Source organism: Podarcis pityusensis (assembly GCF_964106645.2).
Source record: "Podarcis pityusensis genome assembly, chromosome: 10".
NCBI classification, from domain to species: Eukaryota; Metazoa; Chordata; class Lepidosauria; order Squamata; family Lacertidae; genus Podarcis; species Podarcis pityusensis.
The window spans coordinates 43968969-43994364 of record NC_138035.1 but is presented as its reverse complement, the minus strand read 5'-3'; the positions used below and the strand labels follow the sequence as shown (position 1 = coordinate 43994364).

Here is a 25396-nt window from a genome sequence, read left to right as displayed (position 1 = left end):
TGGCACTGCCCTTCTTTGGGATTGGGATGTAGACTGATCTTCTCCAATCCTCTGGCCACTGCTGAGTTTTTCAAATTTGCTGGCATATTGAGTGTAGCACCTTGACAGCATCATCGTTTAAAATTTTAAATAGTTCAGCTGGAATGTCATCACTTCCACTGGCCTTGTTATTAGCAGTGCTTTCTAAGGCCCATTTGACTTCACTCTCCAGGATGTCTGGCTCAAGGTCAGGAACCACACTACCTGGGGTGTACGAGACATCCATTTCTTTCTGGTATAATTCCTCTGTGTATTCTTGCCACCTCTTCTTGATGTCTTCTGCTTCTGTTAGGTCCTTTCCACTTTTGTCTTTTATTATGGTAATCTTTGTACGAAATGTTCCTTTCATATCTCCAATTTTCTTGAACAGATCTCTGGTTTTCCCCATTCTATTGTTTTCCTCTATTTCTTTGCATTTCTCGTTTAAGAAGGCCTTCTTGTCTCTCCTTGCTATTTTTGGAAATCTGCATTCAATTTCCTGTGTGGAGCCCGGGAGGGCAGGCAGCTCTGCGCGACCCTCCAGAGGCCGGCGCGGCTTGGCGCTGGGATCCGGAGGGTCGTGCAGAGCTGCGCGGAGCCCGGGAGCGCAGGCAGCTCTGCGCGACCTTCCGGAGGCCAGCGCGGCTTGGCGCTGGGCTCCGGAGGATCGCGCAGAGGTGCGCGGAGCCCGGGGGGCAGGCAGCTCTGCACGACCTTCCGGAGGCCGGCACGGCTTGGCGCCGGGCTCCGGAGGGTTGTGCAGAGCCTCTCGCTCTCCAGGCTTCAGCGAAAGCCTGTATTCACCCCATAGGACGCACACACATTTCCCCTTCATTTTTGGAGGGGAAAAAGTGCGTCCTATAGGGCGAAAAATACGGTAATATGTGAAAACATCACAAACCCATATTCCAACACAGCTAAATTATGATAAAACAGATTTTAAAAAACAGGTACTGGAGTCCAGCAGTTGGAACAGGAGGAGAAGCAGGTGTACTCTGCGTCTTTGCTGCCAAGCAATTCATCTCATCAAGGCTCTCAAATTAATAATCTGTTCCATATCCAGTTCTAAGTGTTGCTTCTTGTCCCACATAGAGATTTCTCAGGAGACAGATAAGGTGGTCAGGCATTCCCATTTCTTTAAGAACCCCCCACAGTCTGCTGTGATCCACACAGATATGTAGATAAACTACATATATGCATATATTTAAAACCCACTTACTTTTCTCACAAATGCTTTCCTATATTCATTCATTTCACCAAGGATGGCACGAGTAAATTCAGCATAATCAACTTCATCATTTCTGTTGTCATTAAGCATTAACCACAAAGATTCAAACTCCTAAAATTAAAGAGTTTTGTGTCAAATAAGTTGCAATTCAGCACATAGCCTAACACTACCACATAACGCAACAATGGCAGAGGCCAAGTTTTTATTTATTAAACTTCTATCCTACTCCTCATCCCAAAGAAGTACAGGGCAGCAAACAGGTGACAAAACAATAAAAAACATATTTAAAACAATTTCAATATAGATGCAGACTTCCAAGATTAAGTGTTTTAATTTTAACATGGCACAGTAGAAGCAAATTGTATTTTCCAAGTAAACCAGATGTAAGGTGCAGACTATTTGTCCTAGGTTATAATGGAAGATATATTTTGACCTTAACATGATGTCAAGCATATTAATGATGTCCAGGCAACAGCGCTGTTGGGGTGGGAGAGAGAAGAGACCAACCAGTCTTTCTGTCACCTTAGAAGCCTCTACAGTAGCAATGAGGGAAGTGGGTGGGAGGGAGATTGTCTCTGACTTGTATTGAGCTAGATAAACTATGAGGTTTGGAATAGATTACTACTGACAACCAGCCTGACTTCTCATACTTGCTTGAAACAAGAATTCCAAAAGAACTCTGCCTCCCAGAAGTAAAATTTTGAAAAGGAGGATGTGTATGTCAGCATAAAAATCGCTGTCCATGTTCCATACAAATATGTTAAATGTTGATTCCAAGCAACTTATTTTATACAGAGCTAGAGAAGGCAAGTTTTTATATTTTCCTTTTCCTTTCTAAGTTACCTGTTCTGCTGATGCCAACTCCGTGTTCTCTAAATAAAAATACATTTAACTGTTCTAGACTGGTACAGGGAAGCTGCTTTCTACCCTGGGAAAGAAACAATCCATAGAGGGTTGGTGGCAGCAATTTACTCTGAGATATACCCAGAGTAGTTTTTTAGATGGAACATACGAGGTTGTTTGCAGATGGGGATCAGCAGATTCCCTCAGAAGAGTGGGTTCATGACAGCATACCTTTTCAGAAATGTCTAGATGAAACACTTTCAGTGCTTGTTTGAAGTCTGCTTGTGTAAGAATTCCATGTTGTTTCTTTTCCAGCTCCCGGAAATACTTTCCTAATCTTGTAATTGTACGAACTCCTCTTTTACTTAGTTTTTCTCTTAGCCTGTCTGGGGGGAAAAGGTAAAAGCAGGGAACATTTTAATATTGTCTATTCTGACTTATAATTATTCTCCAAGGTCTTAGGCAGAGGACTTTGAAAGTCCTGCTACATGAGATATTTTTCACTGGCGTTGCTGCGTATTTAACCTCAGACCTTGTGCATGCAAAAATATTTTCTTCCTCTGTGCTAAGAGATAACCTTAAATAAATAAAGTAAACAAATAAATGGATACATAAAGCTTTTGTTTTGCATCAGTAAATAACTATATTTCTTAGTAACAACCTAAAGTCCATTTATTCTGGACATGTAATAATGTTAATAAACTATTAACATTATTACATGTCGCAGAATAAAAGGACTTTAGGTTGTAACTAAGAATTATAGTTATTCACTGACACAAATGGAATAAATATCATCAGAAACATTTTTTTTTAAAATCCAAGAACATGGAGAACATTATGAAATGAAAGTTACACAAGTTAATGTCATTACGTTATAAAAACTGTTTGAATTGTAAATAGTTTGCTGAATGTGATGGTCGATTTACCTCTAACAGAGGCCTGGAAGATATAATGTATACAAAACCAATAGACAGCTATGTTTGTATAGTTACTAAAGAGGTGACTGTGTCTTGTGAAATTTTCCATTATGTCTGCTGGCACCAGAGACTGTTACATTTACATGGGTCAAGAGAATCAAAAAGGCCAAGCTGTAACAGACCATTTAATGGACGTTCCATTTGAACTCACTGGTCCTTAATTAAAGGCCAATGGCATGTCAGAGACACCCTTTTGATTGGTTAAAGGAGTCTGACAGGAAAGAATAAAAGGGCAGACACAGCGCTACTGTGGGAGAGTCTGGAATCAGAGTCTGAGAGAAGACAAAAAAGAGAGTATGACAAGAATGGGAGCTGAAGAAGCCCCTGCTGTCAAGAGGAAGCAGCTGGAGGCGTGAGAGGTCCTAGTGGCAGCATGTAGTTGTCCAGGGAGAAGCAGCCAGGACACCATGGCTGAAATTCTTAGAAAGTCTGCAGAGAAAGAAAGAGTAAAACAGCAGCTCTAAAATAACAGAACCCAGATCTGTCAGCTGTGGACAATTGTCTGTGTTGGATACACTGGGTTTCCACAGCTTCACTTGTATATAAACACAGAGGTTTAGCTATCAATCCTTTTAAAAACTGAATGCCACCCATTCAGTCAGAATGCTTTACAAATCTTCTAAGAGCATGTACTGTAGGCTTAGGCATGAGAAGGGACAGCACCACTAGATGAACTTTAAACTAAGATTGTTGGTTTATTCATGGGATGCTATTTACAGAAAGGGATACACTGGGGTCTTAAAGGCATTTGTTAACAGTTTCTGAAGACTCAAGAGATGCTGTTGTTGACAACAACCTCCAAGCGCCTTTCACTGGAGACAAAATTCCTTAAGATTCCACCCCAATCAAATACGCACAAAACCCAGTCCAGGTATTGGGGACAATCTGCATCTACAACCAAAAGCTCCTCTAGTTGTACAATCAACTAGCAATTTACGCACAATTAACTTGTGCAAATTCATCTTTATGTGCTTGGCTGAAAAAAAATTAAAGGGTATGGACATCTGGGTGGAGAAAAACGTTGGCAATCATACCCACCATTGCACTCACCTTGGGAGAGTGTTTGGCAGTGCAGAGAGAGGGTGTTTTGACTAAACATGAATTTGGCTTTATGCACCAACCCCAGAACATAACCCCAGCACAAGTTGAGAGTCGGTTGTATTTCTAGCTGTTTGGACAGTTTGGCCAACTTTACAAATTCACCTGTGCAACCTTCCTCTGGCAAAATCTATATACAGGACAGTGTCTTAGAACAAGTCAGCACCTGGCTTACTACTGCTGATCTTTATTGGATAAGCATAACAACACACCTGAGTATTACATTATGGGCCTCAGTTTCCCCTCTTTATTGTCTGGTCTTATACCTCACACTGCCCTCATGAAATCACTATCGCCCCACTCCTCAACTGTCAAAACCTAGTTAACACCCATATGAATGGAACCTCAATCATTCTGCTGTCACCTAGATCAATCAGACTGGATTTACCTGATCCTGGCCCCACTTAATAAAACCTTGGAAGCAATAGGTCTCTTATCTCCTCTGCCAGAATCTGTCACCAAGATCTACTGTTACACAGGCTTACAACATCGTAACAGTACAAGGCCTCAAATCAGTTACAAACTATTTTCATTTCAAAACATGAACATAAACAAACATATATACAGCTTTTCTCCACAGTGCTCAAGACACAGTGATTCCTGACCAGGCTGAATCCTTTATAAAGCCCATGAGTTAACTAAGGAAAAGAACCTTGACCAAAGAGAAAACTTCAGGCAAAGTCCTCTGTAAAGCCTGAGTTAGCTAGAGAAAAAAGAAGATAAAGGTAATTGGCTACTGGATTAGAATACAGAAGAGAACCAGGGCAAGAAAAGAGATACCTCTTTAAAGCTAATATCTTTTAAATCTAGCATCTGACCTACAAATAATCCAGTTATATAATACTATAAACAAGTTTTAATAAGTAGTTGCTTGACTTTTAAAATTAAGTCTCTGGCCTTTTCATCCCATGACTAAATCCAGTATTGTGTGTCATATGAATAGGAATTTTTAAATAATTTAATGGTGGCAGCCAGTGCTTAAATTTTTTCCAGGGGTACTCAAGGGTACATAGTACCGGCACCTCTTTTGTTGTTGTTAAAAAGTGTGGCACTTACTATAACAACTTCACGTTGAGTACCAGCATTTTCCTAGGGAAAAAAATCACTGGTGGTAGCATAAATAAAAGGGATAAGATAAGTAGGTACATTCAGTTTATATGTAAAAGCAGTAGCGATTCTAGCTGGCATTCTGCTCTTAATTGCTGTTTCCACTTTAGTTGGGTGGGGTAGTATGTATCCTTTTTATGTTATTGCAGGATGAGCACTTTAAGTCAATAACCTTTTGATATATTTTAATTTGGAATTATATGCTTTTTGAAAGAAATTGTAAGTTGCTATGAGACAAGTTTTTTGTAGCCAGCAGCAAATAAATATTAACCATCAGGGCTTTTTCTGTGAAAGCACTCACTGCTACAAAGTACCACCACCTCCTTTTTTAATGGAAAACATAATAATAGTAATAGTAATAATAGTTACAGATAGGTAGCCGTGTTGGTCTGCCATAGTCAAAATAAAAAAATCCTTCCAGTAGCACCTTTAAGACCAACTAAGTTAGTTCTTGGTATGAGCTTTCGTGTGCAAGCACACTTATCTGTGTATCTGAAGAAGTGTGCTTGCACACGAAAGCTCATACCAAGAACTAACTTAGTTGGTCTTAAAGGTGCTACTGGAAGGATTTTTTTATTTTTAGTAATAATAGTAATAGTAATAAAGGTGGGATTTTATGCCTAGATATTTTAATATAGTTAAAAAGCAAAAACCATCCTTCCACGAAGGCACATGGTATGGGATATACAAACCTTGAACATTCCGTAAAATAATATTGTCTTCACCTTCTTGTTTGATAGCATGTTCCTCATTTTCCACATTAAAATTCCTATAATATATTAATTCATTAGAACCACGCTACACATAACAGAAGTTAACTTTCATAGATCTACCTACAAGTATGCTAGGAAAAGGCAGTTATTTGTAATTTATAAAATGCTTTATAGTAACTGATCAAAATTCAGTATTTTTTGAAACCAATTTATTTAAATGCCACAAAGCACCATTTCTTAGGTTGCCAAACAAGCCAAAGCTAGTATAAATGCTCTTAAGTTACCTACACAACCTGGTCAACCAGAGCTTGATTCTTCAGAGGGAGTTCAACCCAATTCAAAATAAGTTGTATATTTCCACCCAGTTTAGAAGATTATCCAACCACCACCCATCTTGTCATTTTAGCATCTTTACAATCCTTGCTTCTAATTACTACCTCTCTTCTAATTTGTCTTGCTAAAGAGTTCTTTCCCTCACTCACCTCCAAAAAATCCCACTATGATTTTACTGATGATCTCTAAACCTTAGGCCTGCTATGCTATCAGGGAAGTCCTAGAAGTACAGATCAAGGATTACAGGAATGCAAGTGGCATTTGTGGCAGCAGAAACCCTGGGTGGATCTACACTCGTGGTTTATAACATTAATAATGTGTTATTAAAATGTGACACCAGAGGGCACTGCAGAGCAACAAGTCACCAGCCATAGGGAAACAGTATGTTAAAGGTAAGGTGACATTTTATAACAATGTATCTACTATTGTTATAATAACGTTTAAAAGATCAATGTAGATCCAGCCCCTAATATTTTCTCCGTTCTTGTTCTGCTCCCTACTTCAGGGTTCCCTTTATCTTCAGCAGAATAACTGCTGATTAATTCCCACCTTTTGAGGATATAATGCATTGCTTTTTTTTTTTTTACAGAAAGTGTTTTGTTTTATAAAATGGATATGCTACAGCTGCAGTTTGAAGAAAAAATTGTGCTGTTTCTTTTCTCTTGCAGGGTCCAAGCAGCTAAAGGAGGGAAATGGCCTGAGGAGAAAGTATTAAGGAGCCCCTCACCACCCACAACACTAGATTCCCCCTTCAGATAAAATTTCACAGTTGCATTTTCTGAAAGAAAACATAATAATGTATTAATGTAATATTACAGTGCTGCCTGTATGTTTCCTCCATTTATCTGGAGCTTCATAAAGGGAAGGATTATGACCCTCCCACTTCCCCATCTTAGTAATTTCAGCTTCACAGTATCTGTCTAATCAGATATAACACTTATGCCCATCGAGATCCAGCAAAAACCCCAAATCTCCCAAGTCAACATAAACCTTTATTTGTGAACATATTTTCAAGACAAGAAATAAAAACTGACCCGTTGGACTAAATTCACTTACTTTAGAAAAGCTCTAGCAGTTTCATCAATATTTGTGACACGGATTGTAAATACTGGTTTCTGTTTCATACTTTCTGGAAGGGCAGGGTGTTGCACACTCAAAAAAGTTAGGTCTGCTCCCTGTCAGCAATAAAAGTGATTTACAATATTCCATAAAATATAACTCACTCATCACTACTATCTTCATAAAAATGAACAATTTCACATATGTTTGTCTTATGCAAGCACAGACACCAGTATTTTCTTCTTTCTTCTAAGCAGTTTATCTAATGTTCTCTAGCAATACTAGCAACAAAAGCTACTATTCAGTTAGAACTCTCAATCCTCAGCTATCCTTGCTCATTCTGCCAACCAGCCACGCACAAGCTCCATTCCACCCAAATACCTTGTCTATTTCCACAATGCCCCAAGTGCCTGCAGTAAGTTAGCTCTATTTCCTAACAATGCCCTCATTTAGTAACATGATTTTATCTGCTCCCTGCCTTTGTTGATTGCTCCCATTGTCATAGAACCTCTCTACTTGCATAGCCTGGAAAAGTTCTAGTCACTAGAACAATTACCAGTACAGTGACATGAACAAATGCATTCAAAGTGGTGCACTCAATTAAAGACATGTCTAGTTATGGGAATTGGACGGGGGAAGAGAAAAGCAGTATTTAGTGATTCATAGCAATATGAATTAAGAGTGTTCACCTGTTCAAGGTGATGCGCCCCCCATGATGTGACATCTTTAACAATGACTAGTTACGAAGAATCTATCTAAACTTAAGAGCTTCAATTGTTTATTTCCAAAATATAATACTACAGAAGTCTCTTTCAATACATGTACTGAGGAACAGAGGAGCAGCTAACAAAACTATCCTGACTGCTGTGATAGCCCAATGACCACGGAAGAAATACAGAGGAGCTTGCAATACCCTTTTATCCAGCTAGAAACTTGTTACTAGAGACTCAATTGTGGCAGAATCAAAGACTGCTCCAAATAATTTGGGTCACAGATTCTCAAAAGCCCAAGTTTGCTTTATCCCTCTGTTCACAGAATGATTGCAAAAGCCTCACAATAGGAGTATTCTCTTTGTTTTAACTGCCCGGTATAATTTGGCACCTCTTCAAATTAATTTACACATTTAGTTCACACCCAAGGTTCTGGACCATCTAATAAAAAGTGAACACAATTCTTCTGTCACCTATTATTCAGCAATTAGTTGTTTTCCTTGAATGCTAAAAAGAATAGCAATATCTAAAACAATACACCTAAAAATGACAGCTGTGGTGTCTTAAAATTTTGCAATAAATCCTTTCAGATTCTAATAAATTATGATCAATTTGCAAAAAGCATGCCATTGCATTTTGCAGTTAGTCAATAAAAGGAAATGCCCATTAAGAAACAAAGCTGTTGTAATTTGATTATAAAAGTTAGCAATTAATAACCCCTTCCTGACTGCTACTGAGTGCCCTCTTGTGGGAAAAGTAAGACATGCAGTCTTATTCCACTAATACAGTACTATTTACAATTGATATACTGTATTCAACAGAATAATTCATAAAACCAAGATTTAGGCACAGAATGCAAATCCACTGACATGTGACAGGTGGAGGGTCACACTCCCAAGTCCGCACTCTGGAAAGTGCCTACACAAATGCCTTTGTTAAAACTATCCTTATTATTAATGAGGGAAGGAATAGCTTTACCTTTCTTGTACGATGAACAGACACTGCACCACTTTCCCCCAGTTGAGTCCCTTATGGTAGTGTGGTGTTCCTGAGAAGGGACACTCATACTTTGCTCCAGACTGCCGTGGATAACCAGTCCTGTTCCCCAACACTGCTTCGTTCTGTCTCTACCCCCACAGCTGCTTTCAGCACTTGATCATTCTCCCCCCACCAGATGCTCACAACACTTTTTCCTTCCTCACTAGCCCTCCATTCCTTCTTTTCCTCTCCCTAGTCTAACAGTTCAAACAGCTACTTTCCCAATATTCTGATTCCTTTAGCAGCAGTTGCCAAGCTGGCCCAGGCTGCTGCAGCATCCCCCATTTCTCACATTAGTACTCATCCCTGTTTTTCCTAGGCAACTGGCCTTATGAAATATATTAAAACCAAAATAGGAACATTAAACTAACATCTCATCACAAAACTACACAAATATACATATATCATCTGCCACATTACATACCCTCCAGTTTTCTTTAGTCAATCTTCAGGTGCTTCTCCTGATTAAGTAGATTTTTACCGCTTACTTACGCTTTTGCACTGAGGTGTTATGGAAGCCCCCACCTCCACCCATGAATTCAACAACAGACTTCAGATTACTCAGTTTGCAAATGTATGTCTCCTTTCCATAATACTCCCAGATTAACATTCTTCAAACCAACTTTGTAGTGACACAGCTTTGTTTCAACTTAGAGAAATTTACTGTGCTTGTGGAACCAATATTTTATCCAACCAACTTTGGATAAAATTCAATTCATAGGACTGCTGAGCAGTCTTCGTCCCTGCTTGCCAACTTGTGCCGCTATCTTCCAACCTCTGAGCCCAATCTTGCAAAACTTCCTGTGGTACACATTCAGTCTTTCTCCAAACTGTCAAAACACCTCCCTGCAAATTTGGCAGCTCCCATTGTGCCCACTAAATAACACACACACACCCCTGATGCCGCCCCAATTTTGAGATGTTGTTCCTGGCTCATTTTTCCTTGGCCACAGAAATCAAGATAACTTAATTTGTCTAGTTTAGTACTGAGGAACTAGAGTAAAATATTATAGAAAGATCAAATCACCACACCTAACAAATGCAGATCCACAAGCCCTTAGGTAAGCATTGTCACAGAGGTTCACCATACTTACAACATAGACATCACTTAGACAGTATTGCTTTCCTTTTCTCTGTCCACGCTGATGAGTATAAACTCCCTTCTGAATGAAAGGTAGAGCATTTGTTCTGTGCAAAATTAAAAAGCAAAACCAAACCTTTAAGTTCATTTCCTGAGCAGTAATGATTTGATAAAATTCTGAAGTTATTCCTTGTTCTACGTACCTATTTTTACCAAATTGCCGATATTCGTATACAGTTAGAGATTTGTCATATGCAAAGAAAAATCCAATCAGTTCTCGACAAGCATCGCGACCATTTCTATAATGGTAACAGAAGCTATCGTAAGTTTTTAAAAAAAATAGTGGAAACCCTATCAACCGAACAGACAAGAACTTGGCACGTTAGGTACATCAACATCTACCATAAGAATAATTTTCTAGATACAAAGTAAATGAACAAATGACTTCCTATGCTTGCAGGCAAATCCCTACCTCTTACCTCCTCTAAGCAAATGAAAGAGTTTTGTCAACAATTTGGGGCTACATTCACAAAACTCTTATTTATGAATGGAGCTTTTCAATCCATTAAAATGTGCATACAGCAGCCCCCTGTTTTGTTCATGCAATGTTAGACTAAGGCCACAGTACACAGGTTGTGCAATATTTCACACGTAGCTTTTTTAGTTTATTATCCTGTCCTTTCTTCGAACTGCAGCTCAGGGTGGTTAACAACCAACAGATAAACAATCATACAAAGTAACACATAAGTCATCAGCAACAATTCAACAGTGAATAACCTCAATAAAAGAGCATCTAAAGATAATTACCCCATTACGCCAACACCAGGGCAGTGTGATATATATATAGCCTCCTTGCAAAAAAATAGTATTCCGTGCCTCCTCTCCTCTATCTACCACTGCCCAGATGCATATTGTCTCAAGTAAACAATTGAAACCTTACAAAGCACAATACTTAATATGTCAAACAATAATTTTTAACCAATCAGTAATGGTCTAGCTAGCTAGCTGGATCCTCAGACAATAACAAAGCAGTAAAATAAAAACTAATAAAAACCACAAAAGACAGTATCATACCTGACCCTCTTCTCTTTCCTTCAATAGCAGCAGCAGTTTGATTTTACACAGAGAGGGAGCAAAGGAGCTAAACTATCACCATTTCCACAGTGGCTTATGGTGACTCCAATCTTACCCACTGTATCTCAGTGATCAGATAATCCTCCAGTGACACCAAGGGCTGCCCTTCCTTCCAACCCTCCCAGCTCTTATACAGAAGGATTCCTCACCTAGTCTGCCACCCTGGGTTGCCTTTCTTCCAAGACTTCCTCAGGGAAAAACATGCAATATTATTTCATTATCTTATTAGAAACTATTGGAGTAAGATATAGACATGAAAGGAGCATCCTCAGTTAAAACATACTTGCGTTACAAAATACTTAAAAAGTTTTAGACATACCTTGACAGTATTCTACCATCAAAGCGTAATTTGTTGGAAAGCACATTTTCAGTTAATGCTGACCTTGTCCTTATTCTGTAAAAATAATTCACAGTATTAGTTAAGATCTACACAAGCAAAATTAAACATTCCTCATGCAAGCTACTTTTGAACCTAAAAACGCTCATGAATTGCGAGGAGAACAAATCATGAAAGCAGTGGGCAAAGTCAACATGTGAATTCCAATTGCTAACAAACCAACAACAAATACAACAGGAAATATGTTCTCACTATTTATGCTATCAGCCACATTCCTTTTTCACAGCTCTCTAGTGGAGATCAACACTGTGAAGAAATTCCTTAATGATCTAAACTGCCCACTTCAGTTCAGCGTTACAATGATGTAGGTAACACTATTTATTTATCAAAATATTTATATCCCATTGTTCTGCAAAACACTTGAGGCAGCTTACAATTACGTAAATAGAAAATATGTAATAAATAAAAAAATCAATTGTAACATTGATTGATGTTCAACCAAGTCATACACAGGGTAGGCCCAATGAGTAGAGAGTGGAGCTGCACCGCTGGCCCTGGCATCAGGCACACAGCTGGGTCACCCCAGGTGTTCAAGAGTTGGCATGGATGTCTCCACTAAAAAGGCCTAGGGATGAATAGCTGCTGTTTGTGCACAGGCTTCCATGCATTAGGCTTCCACATGGTTAGTAATCTCTATGTGTGAGCACACATACAGACTTCTTAAGTGCAGATAGGGCCCACAGTCACTGGCAGAGGAAGGGGGGTGCGGTGGGTACGGTCCGTTCCAGGTGTCATCCCTGAGGGGGGTGACATCACCACGCCGCCGCCCCCGGGACACTCACCCCGCCCCTGCGCATGGCTAGCCCCTTCCCTATGCGGCTAGCCCAACCCCCGGGTGCACAGCATGTACACCGCTCCAGGTGTTGGAGCAGCTAGCTCCACCTCTGCCCACTGCATGTAAGACACTGGTCTTTCCATGATGCCTCCATGAGATTTACACATGAAAGGGGCTACAATTTCCATTTTATCTAGATTATTGACATATGGTAAGACACACTAAGCACTAGATAGGACAACTCCGGGGATGTTACCAAACTGGCTGACGGTTATGAAACTGTAGTGAAATGTTATTATGCACCCTTCACTCTAAGGCCCCAGTATGGTTTTCATACTGAAACACAATTTAAAGCAGTTTTTAAAAACTTAAAATAAAAAATACAATTAAAAATAAGGTGGGTCCTAAAAATATATATCTCATTTGCCAACGGGCAGGTCAAAGAGGCACATCTTCAGCATTCATCAAGGACTGTATAATAAGGTTGCCAGATGCGCCTCTGTGGAGCAGGAGTTCCACACAATTTAGGGACTGCCATAGAGCATGCCCTCTCCTGGGCTGCCACTCCTTAGCTTCTGAACAACCAAGAGGGCCCCCTCTGCTGATCTTAGCATCCTAGAGGGTCTGTAGGGAAAGAGGCGGTCTTTCAGATATTTGGGGGCTAAGTGAGTTATGTCTTTAAACACTAAAGTGAACACCTTGAATTGGACCTGCAGGTAAATTAGCAACTAATGCAGATATTTTAAAACTGGAGTTATATGTGATCCAAAGGGAACCACAGTTAGTAATCTTACTACTGCAAACTGGACCAATTGAAGTTTCCAAGTCATCTTCAATGGCAACCCCACATTGCAATAATCCCAGGAAAGGCCCAGGGAAGAACAGTTGCCACATGAGGTCCAACAGCCTGTGCTCCAGTTCAATAGCTTTGTTTACTAGAATGAAATCAACCAGAATACTGCTGTCTGGTTGGACACCTAATAATGAACGGTATGTTTATGTTCATTAATTTTAATGGGTCTAGTCTTAGAAAAATTTAGTTGAATATCACCCTTAGTCTCAATCTATAGTGAAGATTGTTGGATTGGTCCCATCAAAATATATGGGCATATAATATGTTCCTGTCAAAATATACTGATGAAATCTTTTAGGGTCCTGTCTCCAAAGCAGAGTTTTTGTAAGGAGCATAGTACAACTTGAGAGCAGTACATGTGAAAAGGATCTAGGAGTCTTGGTTGACCACAAACTTGACATGAGCCAACAGTGTGACGCGGCAGCTAAAAAAGCCAATGCAATTCTGGGCTGCATCAATAGGAGTATAGCATCTAGATCAAAGGAAATAATAGTGCCACTGTATTCTGCTCTGGTCAGACCTCACCTGGAGTACTGTGTCCAGTTCTGGGCACCACAGTTCAAGAAGGACACTGACAAACTGGAACGTGTCCAGAGGAGGGCAACCAAAATGGTCAAAGGCCTGGAAACAATGCCTTATGAGGAACGGCTAAGGGAGCTGGGCATGTTTAGCCTGGAGAAGAGGAGGTTAAGGGGTGATATGATAGCCATGTTCAAATATATAAAAGGATGTCACATAGAGGAGGGAGAAAGGTTGTTTTCTGCTGCTCCAGAGAAGCGGACATGGAGCAATGGATCCAAACTACAAGAAAGAAGATTCCACCTAAACATTAGGAAGAACTTCCTGACAGTAAGAGCTGTTCGACAGTGGAATTTGCTGCCAAGGAGTGTGGTGGAGTCTCCTTCTTTGGAGGTCTTCAAGCAGAGGCTTGACAACCATATGTCAGGAGTGCTCTGATGGTGTTTCCTGCTTGGCAGGGGGTTGGACTCGATGGCCCTTGTGGTCTCTTCCAACTCTATGATTCTATGATTCTAACTGATCCGTGATCTGTTTTGAATAATCTTATTTAAAAGTGTAATTAGAAATGATCATCCAAGGGTGTATATTGCATTTGTTGATCTTTCATCTGCTTAATTCCATTTGTGGAAAAAAGCTAGCTGTTACTTTGTTACAAAAAATAACTCATGTTTCTTATACCTGGGCTCTTTCAGATTTAATGATCCAGTTAAAACATCACAATAAGCCACAGTTTGTCTTAAACCATGACTAAATTGTGAATATGAAGAAAAAACAAAACATTTATTTCAAAGACAAAACAGGTCTGAGTGATTGGCTCTCTTTTAGATGAAACAAAGAAACGCAGATACACTGTCTTAGATCAACCAAAGCTTCATCTTGAAATAATTTTAAGGCTATATTCAGTAAGACAAGCAAACACAACAGCATATACTTACCTTGTTTCATGTAATGTTCTTTTTCTAAAGCGCAGAGGTGCTGTCCTTAATCCTGGAAGCATAAGATCCTTCTCATAAGTATCAGCATTCCCATTTTGTTCTGGATCACTTATCACAGCTCTAACAAACAAACAAACAAAACCCCCAAAACCCCACATGATTTCATGGAACTAGTTTTATAGAATTAAAATATAAAGTCAAATTCTTACACTGGAACTAGCTACTACATAGAAGACATCAAGAGACAGCTGAAGCATCTATGCATTCAAATTTATGCATACAATTTTAAAATAATGAATGTTTTATCTAAATTACACAGTATAACTAAGTTAGCAATGCTTTAACCATTTAACCCTATTCACAACAAAAGATTTGGTCACAATTCTGTCGCAGAGGCAGGATGCACTGGAAACAAGCACAGGGACTGATGAGCGGAGGGGGAAGTGGGACAGGCACACCTGGTGTAGTCTACCTCCTCCCTAAACTCTTTCTCCCATCCTTCTTGCCACTCAGCTCACAGTGCCTCACAACATGATTCTCTTCTGGCTTCTTTTAAATACATGCAACTCCCCATTTACACAGGGACTACGTTCCGAGGCACCTTGTGTTTAAGTGAAATCGCGTATATTGGGAACACCATTGCAAAAACCCCTAAACTTCTGGCAACCCTTGAAAAACACTTTTTAAAAAACCAAAAATCCACCAAACTCCACCACAATTGTTCCCTCCAAACATCCTTGCTCAAACTCCAACTCTTCACAGGCCTCAAAGGTGATTGCAAAGGATCCTGGGATTTCACTTGCAAAGCTTCATGGGATTGCTAGACACTTATTTTCACACCATTTTTGCCGTTTTCATACTCTTTTAGGGCTGGTTTTGCACTGTTTTGTGCCACTTACGGGTTTGTAGAAATGCATGTGTGTGTGGTTGCACATGCCTGGAATATGTGTAAATGGGGAGTTGCCTGTCCTCCCTCCCTAACACCAGGAATAGGAATACTGTAGCTCCATGTGCAGACCTGAGATGATGGATGTGAACAAGAAAGGAGTATTCTGTCAGCCACAAAGAGGAAAAGTAAGGTGCCAGTCCTATCTTGTTCCACATTAGACCTTGCTTGCCAGATTCTTTTACATTTGTTCTACATCCTGTTCAGAGGTACTAAATAATGACCATTGCATATTTACAAAATCAATTTTGATAGATCTTATGCACAAATCAGTATGCCTAACATAATAATCTTACGGCGTAATCTTATATTTACTCAGCAGTATGCCACTGAACATAAGGAGACCTTCTAAGTATGCATGCTTAAGAAGAGTAGATTAAGTTTATCATTATCAATATATTTTTTGTTTTCATGTTTTATGATGCAAATTACTATGTGGATATAGGAAAGTTGGGTTATAGAATCAATAATAAACAGTGACATAATCCAATTGAATTTAGAAATTTCGGCTGCAATCCTGATCCCATTTACTTGGGAATAACCTCATTGAATTCAATACGACTTAATTCACAGTAGACATGGTTAGCATTGGAACCTTAGGCACATTTTTTTCTGGAAAAAATACATATATCTACATTGTATTTATTATCTTTTATATACATCAACATTTATATATCAACATTTGTATTTATTATCTTACCTAGATAACTGATCTATCATTACTTGTTCCACTACAGTTTGTTTTTTTCTTTCTGCTGCTACATCCTCCTGCAAGCAAACATTAAAGAGAAAAATATATAATTACAGCAGTTAAGAAAATATTGTTAAAATGTTAGGATCATTTGGATCTCTTAAAAATTAAAAGTGGATTTGGGTTGTAAAACTAGGACACACATAAAATGTCACCCACTAAAAAGCTTACACAGATTATTCATAAACTCAGTTATGGTTATTAGAGACACATTTTTATTCAACTAGATAAGAAAAGATAATTTGAGTGTCTGTCATATGTGCAAATTTCATTCTAACAGAAGGAAAAACTGTTTCCATTACTTCTGCTTCCATTCAGAGCATCACAGCATAATAGACTAGTTGAAGCTATGTGACTACAGTGATATGAATTAATTTTAATACGTTTTATACGCTGCTCAGAAATGAAACACAGTCAGTCATATGAATCTTGGATCCTATGTCACTGAGATAAAGCTAAACCCAAGGTTTTGGGTAAGTAGGAAAGCCTCATTTAAAAATACTTGGAACAGAAACTAGTATATAGAGAATTTTATAACAAGTTAACATTTCCCAGAAGACTTACAGCTTCCAATTTTCTTATGCTGTGCTGTATTGTGTAGGGTTTGCTTGTATAGCATTGCTGCAGAAGGGCCTTTTCATCAAAAACTGTCAATTCATCATATGTTTTGTTTTCAGGCTGTAAATCCTATGTGGGAATAAAACACGTTATCTAGATATTATCACTGATAATCAGTGGCCAAGACCAGCACTCTTGTTGCATTTGATTTGTGTTCCTCACCATCCAGAATGTGCAAGAAACATTTGTAGGTTCTAACCTATGCCAGTGTCCTGCACATAACTCTTTTTTTTTAACTTTCCAGAATTATGAGCTGGTTTAAACTTGCACTGTTCAACTATATATATGCTGATAAATTGAAATGATGTAGATTTTGAGCATCTGGTGATCCACCTATGAGAACTTATTTCTGCAATGCTAATTCTGTTCTCTGAATCAAGGCAGTATGCAACTTATAAAAATAGTATGTTATATGAATCCTACATGCATAAATTCTATATACCACCACTTGTCTGAGCACAGTACTTTCACATAAAGGTTAGTAGAGTTCCCAGTGTCAAATGAAGTATGAATGTTACCTTTTCCTCAGCCATTCTTTCTGGAGGTTTGTGTTGTTGGTTATCCTTTGCTTTTTTTTCTGCAACTCTCTGAGAATACTGTTTATATCCCTCTTTCATTTCTGCTTCATACTGCTGATACTTGAGTTTGTATTTATCTGTTGGGGGTGGCAGATTTTCTGGTACTGTCTTTTGCTCCCACAAAGAAAGCTGAAAATGAATCATTGGGAGCAGTCAAAACAGCAACTGCAATTGTGAAAGTTTAATAGCGAACACTTCGTTTTTTAAAAGTTGCCAAAAACTATCATGGTACAATTGTAAAATGAAAGTCGAGTTATTTGTCAATAGAGCAGTTTATTATTGTACCAATTAACTACACAATGGGTGAAATGGACAAAGATTTCTACAAACTTCCATTATTATCTTGAATATAGCAATCCACATTTCACATGCAAATCATAAATGGGAAATATGAAAATATAAACTGGCAAACTTTTTCTAAAATAGTTGGGGGGTTTTCAGCATCTGGATGCTTTATTTTTCTATTATTGGACCGAAGCAGAAATATTAATGATTTCATTATTATTTTGAAACACACACACACAAAGTTTTGTTTAATATGTTTCTTTAACTATATTACCTCAGCTTTCTCCAGCTCTGTTTTTCTTGCTGTCTGGGTAAGAGAAAGAGCAGAAACATAAGTGAAATATTTTTTTAAAAGATTTATAGTTAATCAATATAATTCAAAGAGAAATTAATTTCAGATATGACTTTAGGGGGAAATTAAATGAGTTATAAATATTTAAGTGCAACCCAATGCTTAATCAGAAGTTGCCTCTAATGAACTCTGTAAGTCTAATGAACTCTGTAAGTCTTACTCCCATCTACACCAACAGTCCTTATACATAACCCAGAGCCACACATGCATATTCTATACACTTTGGTGTTATCAGACAGGACATGCATGAAAGGGTCTACTACAGACCCTTTAATCCTGGCCATTCAGTTGAATGTTCCACTGAAACAACTGACTACCATAATTAGTAATGTCATGCAAATGGCTGTTGCAGCTACATGAATGAATGAGACTCTTTTCCTCTATAAATGGGTATGGTAGAGCCATACTGAATACAATCATGACCAGTGTATTTAGGGTGGTGATGCATGTTAAACAGTGAATAAGATCACAACATAAAAATGTAATATGTATTTAAAAGTAGAAGTCAAACAATTACCCTTTTACACTTTCCCAGCACATTTTACGTGCTATAAAATATTTAATTTCTTTTGACAAATATGGGCATTTGCTAAAGTACAAATATCATTTTTCCAAAATTAGGGCATTGAAATATATGCTATCAATACCCTAAAAATAAACATTATTTCATCAAAATGTTAGACACCAGCAAGGTTGTACTGTACCTAATGACCAGAGTAATCCTACTGGGGGCGGGAAGAGAGGAGTGTCCATGATAAACAAACTGCCGCATCCAATCCATCCTGAGCTTGCACCAGATGGGACAGAAGCTGGGTAGGAACAGCTCTTTTCCTGGTAATTCTGGTGCTTTTCCACCCCTCCAGTTTCCCTCCCATTGGTTCCCATGGAAGGGCAATTCACTAAAGCAGCTTCAGGACTGGCATAGTTTTATTTCTGGTTTGGGGGTTTAACAAGAGAAAAATTTGGATCATGGGGATTCAATGCCTCCCTCTGTCTGCTCTGGCACTCCCTGCTGCAGCACTCACCTATCCAATGCATCTCTGAATTCAGTTGCGGTACATTGGCCCTCATTCAGTCCACCACTTGGTCATGCACCGCTTATGAATGATCATGCCATGGATGAGTGATGTTTTAGTATGGACTGGCATGGCATTCACCAGAAGCAGCAGGTGAGTAGGTCCACATAGCCACCCTAGCCTTGCTGGATGAGAAGAGCAGGCTTTGCTTATACTTTATGTTCTTCCTTCCAAGATAGTACACCCCACTCCTTGTGCCTCATCTCCTATAACCCTGAAGATGATATAGCTTGAAGATATTCCTGTTAACAAACTAACCTGTTGAATATCATAATGTTGTGCATAAGGGCTCTGTAATGGAGTACCCCAGCTGAAATTTGAAGATGAAAGTAGTAGACCAGTATGAGGCTGTCCACCACTGTATGGAGTGTAGGGATCACCATCCTAAAATAAAAGGACTTTTTAAATGGCAAAGTGTTATGCTTTGTTAAACTGTTGCAGAATATCAATTGCCCAAGAATTCAGGAAGCAAATTCATAAAATTTATGGACACTGGAACTACACAAGGATGAGCTATCTGACCACATTAGTCAGCCACAAGTATCATGTGTGTTGTGGCAAGAGTTTTATCACACACAAGTAACAATACGAATTTCAGAGAGAAGTGTTGTTTTTTACATAAACCTAATCCAAATAATGCCAATTAGGAGCTGCAAAACAGTTTTCTATCCTGAAATATCACACACAGCTGCATATTCTGCCCAACTTATTAAAAGAATGTTCTAATGAATTCAGAAAATTAGTTAAGATGACTGGTAAGTGACAACTAGGGCAGCATATTCAAGCTAGCACTATGAGATCTAGATATTATATTGTTTTTTACTTCCAGCAACTGCCACATCTAAAAGTTGGTTAATTTTCTGAAATTAATAGATAATTGTTACCTCATCCTCAGAATCTCCCAGCTTTCCCAAATCAAGGCATGGAACTCTGTAGAAAATCAGAAATTAGAAAATGTAGCAAGCTTTCAAAACTTCCTTTGGTTTTCAGATGCCACAATGTTTTCTTTTCAAGAAGTTTCATTGATTTCTAAAAGGGTCTAATTAAAAAGTTCCAACCCTCCTTTTCCTTATGGAATCAGGTAAAAGAAGAAAATAAAGAAAATAAATGCACTTCGGACTATTTCCATCCCCATTTGCAAAGGACCCTTGAAGTTCTGTGAGGAAGTTCTGGAAGGCAATTTGTTGTTACCATCTCATAAAGCTTGAGCCAGTGAAGATTAATTCTTTTTCACTCTCCACTCAGATAAGTAGCAATTCAACATTGCATTTCTATTACCTTTCTTAATAAATTTATTCTAATTATTTCTCTTATAACCATCCAGTAATCAAGTGAGATATTAATCGTAGGGAAAGTGGGTAATGCATTTGTGAATATTTACGATTTAGAAAGAGGCATTCGGTCTGCTATTAATATTTAGCATCTGACACCACTCTAGTTCTCAGTGAAATAATTGAAATGTTGAAATGTGTAAAGATTTGCAAGAAGAAAACAGTGCTCAGCAAGGCTCCACTGCCACTAAACGTTATCTATAATAACACTTCTACTTACTTCACCCAGTGTACATAGATGCATGCTCAGCAGCAATCCCTATCTTTCTGCCTTCATAGCCTTCCTAAATTGTCTCTAGCTCACAAAGTCTTGATGTCCCCAAACATTCCTTTCACATCAGTAGGCTAGTTTTTCTCCTTTGTCTACATCTTTCATTCCTGAACCCAACAGCCCTCTGTACCTAGATAACTCTAATCCCTATGTAAAAATTAATTTTCAAGTACAAAACTTGTTTAAAAAGCACATGAAACTCTGGAATAATTGTAGTAAAAAGAATGATACATTTCTCTCTACATAGTTTTCTTCAACGTATGAACTTGTTCATTGAGAAATACATGAAAGCAAAGTAACAAAGTAACTTATAAAAAACAAGAACATGGACCCTATAGATACATACACACATGCACACACACACACAATAAATAAAATTTGATGAGAATTACTATTTCTCTTTGTAGAATTATGTAGGAAAAGCCTGGTACTAAGCAATTCTTATTTTCAGAGAGTTAGAGCTAGAGATCCTAAGGCTGAAGTTCTACTCACGAAAGCAGAAGGTAGGATTTTCGGGGGATTCCCCCTTCCACTGCAAATCTGCTCTGGAGGACTGGAATGCCCTCAAGAACAATGTGGGAGGTGGGGAAGGAAGAGACAGGAGGAATCTGAGAAAATAGCCATTATCCTTCCAAGAGGAACAGCATCCACTGGACCAGCTGACCTTCCATTAACAGAAGGAAGGACTGCTTTGGATTCATATGAAATGAAAAACGTGACAGTGCTGTGAAAGGGTAGCAGGGGGGGAGACAGTAAACAAAACATAGGCAGTAAAAAAATATATGAAAACATTGACTTACTCAGCTGGTCGAGGGCCATGTTTTGTTTTTGTATGTGGCCTCCATCCCTAAGTGAAGAAAAAAATAGAACCATGTTTAATTCCAGGGTTTTTTCCATATTTCTAAACCCTAAGATTTGAAATCTTTTAAATGAGTATCAATCAGGGTCAAAATACATTTAAATGATGGGCACAGTAGGGGAGAAACCAAGGTTTGTTCTTGGGTTTACAGCATGTGATTTGTCTGGAGGAGACAAACCATAGCCCCAGGATTGGATAACACATTAAACCTTGCAGCAGCAGGAAGACCAGGGTTGCAGTGCAGCAACTGAAATCTCCTCTCCAGGAACCTTTGTGTTTGCACGAAGGCTAAACAATGATTTGACTTAGTGTTACACACTAAGCAGCTCTTACAGTATTTAGTGACATGTCAGTTTAGTGACATGGTATTTTTCATACCACAACAGGATAGGACAGATGAGGTGTCTGACAGTATGTTATACTAAAATTATAACGTTAGCAATGAGTGACAAATATGAAAGAGGATCCAATATTGAACTTCACCTACCGTATGTACCAAGGACTTTCCAGAGAATGGTTAATGATTTTTTTAAAAAAAAATATTAATCTTTAATATGCTCAACTTACTTGAGCAAGTTTGTAGTTCCTTGAGGACAGGGCTGCTTGCTTTCTCGGAGATGCAGCAACTCCTTTAATCTCTAAATCCATTTGAATTCAGGTATTGTACTACCTGTACAAAAAAAAAGGAAAGGAAAAAAAGGTTATTCTCACAGGATTGGAGAAAGAATGACTTGTGCTAAGAAGGATATTTACAAAGCTGTATTTCCCATATTAACTAATTCCCTCCTGAACTGCAGTTCTCTCCAAAGCATTCAATTCAGTTACTGCAGGTCTCAATTTATTGTTTAAAATGAGAGCATCTATTAGCTTTAATAAATTTCATACTTCAGGCTCAACCAGATGCAGCTTGAAACCAGAGTTTCAAAGTCCAACCTTGGATACTGTAAGTTCTAGATTTTCGTTTCAACATAGAAGCACAAACTAGCCATTACACTAAGGTTACCATATTTTTTTCAATGAATCTGGGGACATTTTTCAGCTTCAATGGATTTTGTATGGGGATTGTCCCCAGGAAACGGGGACGTCTAGTAACCTTACATTACACCATGAAGGACTTTTCTGCAGTTTTATTCAATTTTCTCATATTCATACAACAAATAAATTAACTCAGGGATACATGATCAATACATAGAACCAACCAGTTAAATGCACTAAAAATAATGAAACCTCTATTTATATGGGTACCAGTGCAAAGTAGGCACCCAGTCAGAAGGGTAGAAATATATTTTAAAAATAAAAAAATTGTCCAGTAGCACCTTAGAGACCAACTAAGTTTGTTCTTGGTATGAGCTTTTGTGTGCATGCACACTTCTTCAGATACGAAAGCTCATACCAAGAACAAACTTAGTTGGTCTCTAAGGTGCTACTGGACAATTTTTTTATTTTTATATATATATTTCTATTGCGTCAGACCAACATGGCTACCTACTTGAGTCAGAAGGGTGATTTGTTTCAACTATGATGTAGTATGCTTGCAAGCATGCATAGAACAGAAGAAAAGAGGGAATATGACATTTGAAAATAAGAAATATTGTATGGGGAGGTGCCAGATATTGTCCTCTCTCAGGGCACCATACTGTATTACCAAAGTCCACCCCTGAGCATAGTTTCCTTGATGGCTAGTAGCCACTGAATCACTCGGAAGACTCAGTTAGGGTCAGGGTTGTGCTGTCCTTTGAGGACAGTGATTCATCTCTCCTTACTGGTGGCAGAGCCAGTACCTATGGGAGGGCTAGCCAGGCTTTTTGTCCGGGGGTTAAGCTTCCCGAGGGGCGCCATTGAGGCTCCCAGCCTCTGTGTGTGTGTGTGTGTGTGTGTGTGTACACGTGTACACAAAAGAGCATTTGTGCGTGGGGGGGTGCCAAACTAGTCTTTGACTGGGGTGAAATAAAGCCTAGTTTTGCCCCCGCTGGTGGGAAACGCTGTAACCCTGCCTGAGTCCATAGAACAGGGCGCGTAATAAAATATATTGACTAAAATCATCGATTTAAACCAGCAGACCTGTTTACAGAACCACAGAATGGCAGAGTTGGAAGGGACCCTCCTCTGATAATCTACTTCCCTCCCGCAACAACATTAATATCTACAAATAAATGTATTGGGGAGGGGGCTGCCCTGCAGGACAGTTTTTAAAGTAACTTGGGAGTTAAAAATGATCTAAAACTATGGTTTTCCCAGTCGTGATGTATGGAAGTGAGAGCTGGACCATAAAGAAGGCTGATCCCCAAAGATTGATGCTTTTGAATTATGGTGCTGGAGGAGACTCTTGAGAGTCCCGTGGACTGCAAGAAGATCAAATCTATCCATTCTGAAGGAAATCAGCCCTGAGTGCTCACTGGAAGGACAGATCCTGAAGCTGAGGCTACAATACTTTGGCCACCTCATGAGAAGAGAAGACTCCCTGGAAAAGACCCTGATGTTGGGAAAGATGGAGGGCACAAGGAGAAGGGGACGACAGAGGACGAGATGGTTGGATAGTGTTCTCGAAGCTACCAGCATGAGTTTGACCAAACTGCGGGAGGCAGTGGAAGACAGGAGTGCGGGGCATGCTCTGGTCCATGGGGTCACGAAGAGTCGGACACGACTAAACGACTAAACAACAACAACAAAGGCAGGGGGGCCCCTGGGACTTCCTTTGGGCTCTGCTACATATTTAGTTAGCCTCGATGGCGGCGCCTCCGGGCACTTCGACCCCTCGCGCGCAAGGGATCCCTCGGGACTCCTTCGCGCACGGTCCCGTTTCCTCGCCAGCAGAAGCGCGCGCGGCCGCGGAGCTCTCACCGCCGCCTGCCGCCGGGCTGGGGATCCGCGGCCAAGCACGGCGGCCGCCTCTCGGTTAACGCGGCTCCGTCCATGGCTCAACAAATCTTTTCTCTCACACGCGCGCGCGCGAACTCTGTGGAGGTCCGACTTTGATGCTAAGCGCGGCGGAGAAACGGCGGTTGGAATTTGAAAGGCCCCGCTAGTTTCTCCGTTAACGGCTCCCGGGAAGGGATGCGTTGGGCGCGCGCCCCCGCGGTTGCCTAGGCGACCGGTAAACAAGACGGAACGCTCCCGCTCCTTCAACCGCCACTTGGGCGCGTTAAGTTGAAAAGACGCCTCGAGAGGCGAACGGGGAGGCCGGGCGAGCGCCCCGATGGTCTGCCGCTCTCACCTCAGCGACGACGTCCCTTCCTTCCTCGGCCTATTCCCGCCTGGGCGCTTCCTTGTCCAGCCTCCTTCCCAGCCCCACCTCTGCTCTCTCTTCTGGGCTTGTTCCGAGGGAACAATCCGCGAGCTCCTCCCTAGGAAGCGAGCCTAGAGCAGCTGGTGCTGCCCTGAGAGGGGCGCAGAGAGAGCGGGGGGGGGGTAGGGAAGCGGGCACCCACCCACCGACCTTCCCCCTATAATCGCAGAGAGAGCGTTGCATTTGTCAAAATGTGGCCTCACCTGGAGCTTGCGCACTTTTTTT

At 39.8% G+C, this 25396-nt stretch overlaps 1 protein-coding gene across 2 annotated transcripts in view; it reads right to left on the bottom strand.

The window, feature by feature from the left end:
- Positions 1–25196, bottom strand: part of CAPS2 (calcyphosine 2) — a 31559-nt gene extending 6363 nt beyond the window's left edge. Inside the window, exons 1-17 of one of the 2 annotated variants that reach the window (XM_080971180.1) lie at positions 25100–25196; positions 22453–22555; positions 21827–21873; positions 20309–20354; positions 19683–19808; positions 18271–18303; positions 17652–17840; positions 17080–17202; positions 16465–16532; positions 14819–14938; positions 11659–11733; positions 10409–10504; positions 10219–10312; positions 7374–7492; positions 5964–6040; positions 2321–2475; positions 1238–1357 (exon numbers count right to left, since the gene is read on the bottom strand). In XM_080971180.1, coding sequence (XP_080827306.1) covers positions 1238–1357; positions 2321–2475; positions 5964–6040; positions 7374–7492; positions 10219–10312; positions 10409–10504; positions 11659–11733; positions 14819–14938; positions 16465–16532; positions 17080–17202; positions 17652–17840; positions 18271–18303; positions 19683–19808; positions 20309–20354; positions 21827–21873; positions 22453–22533 — 1569 coding nt within the window. In that variant the 5' untranslated portion in view covers positions 22534–22555; positions 25100–25196. Of the gene's footprint in view, positions 1–1237; positions 1358–2320; positions 2476–5963; positions 6041–7373; positions 7493–10218; positions 10313–10408; positions 10505–11658; positions 11734–14818; positions 14939–16464; positions 16533–17079; positions 17203–17651; positions 17841–18270; positions 18304–19682; positions 19809–20308; positions 20355–21826; positions 21874–22452; positions 22556–24726; positions 24950–25099 lie in introns of those variants that run through there. The other variant, XM_080971179.1, reaches the window with a different exon arrangement.
- Between the last annotated feature and the right edge of the window lie 200 nt (positions 25197–25396).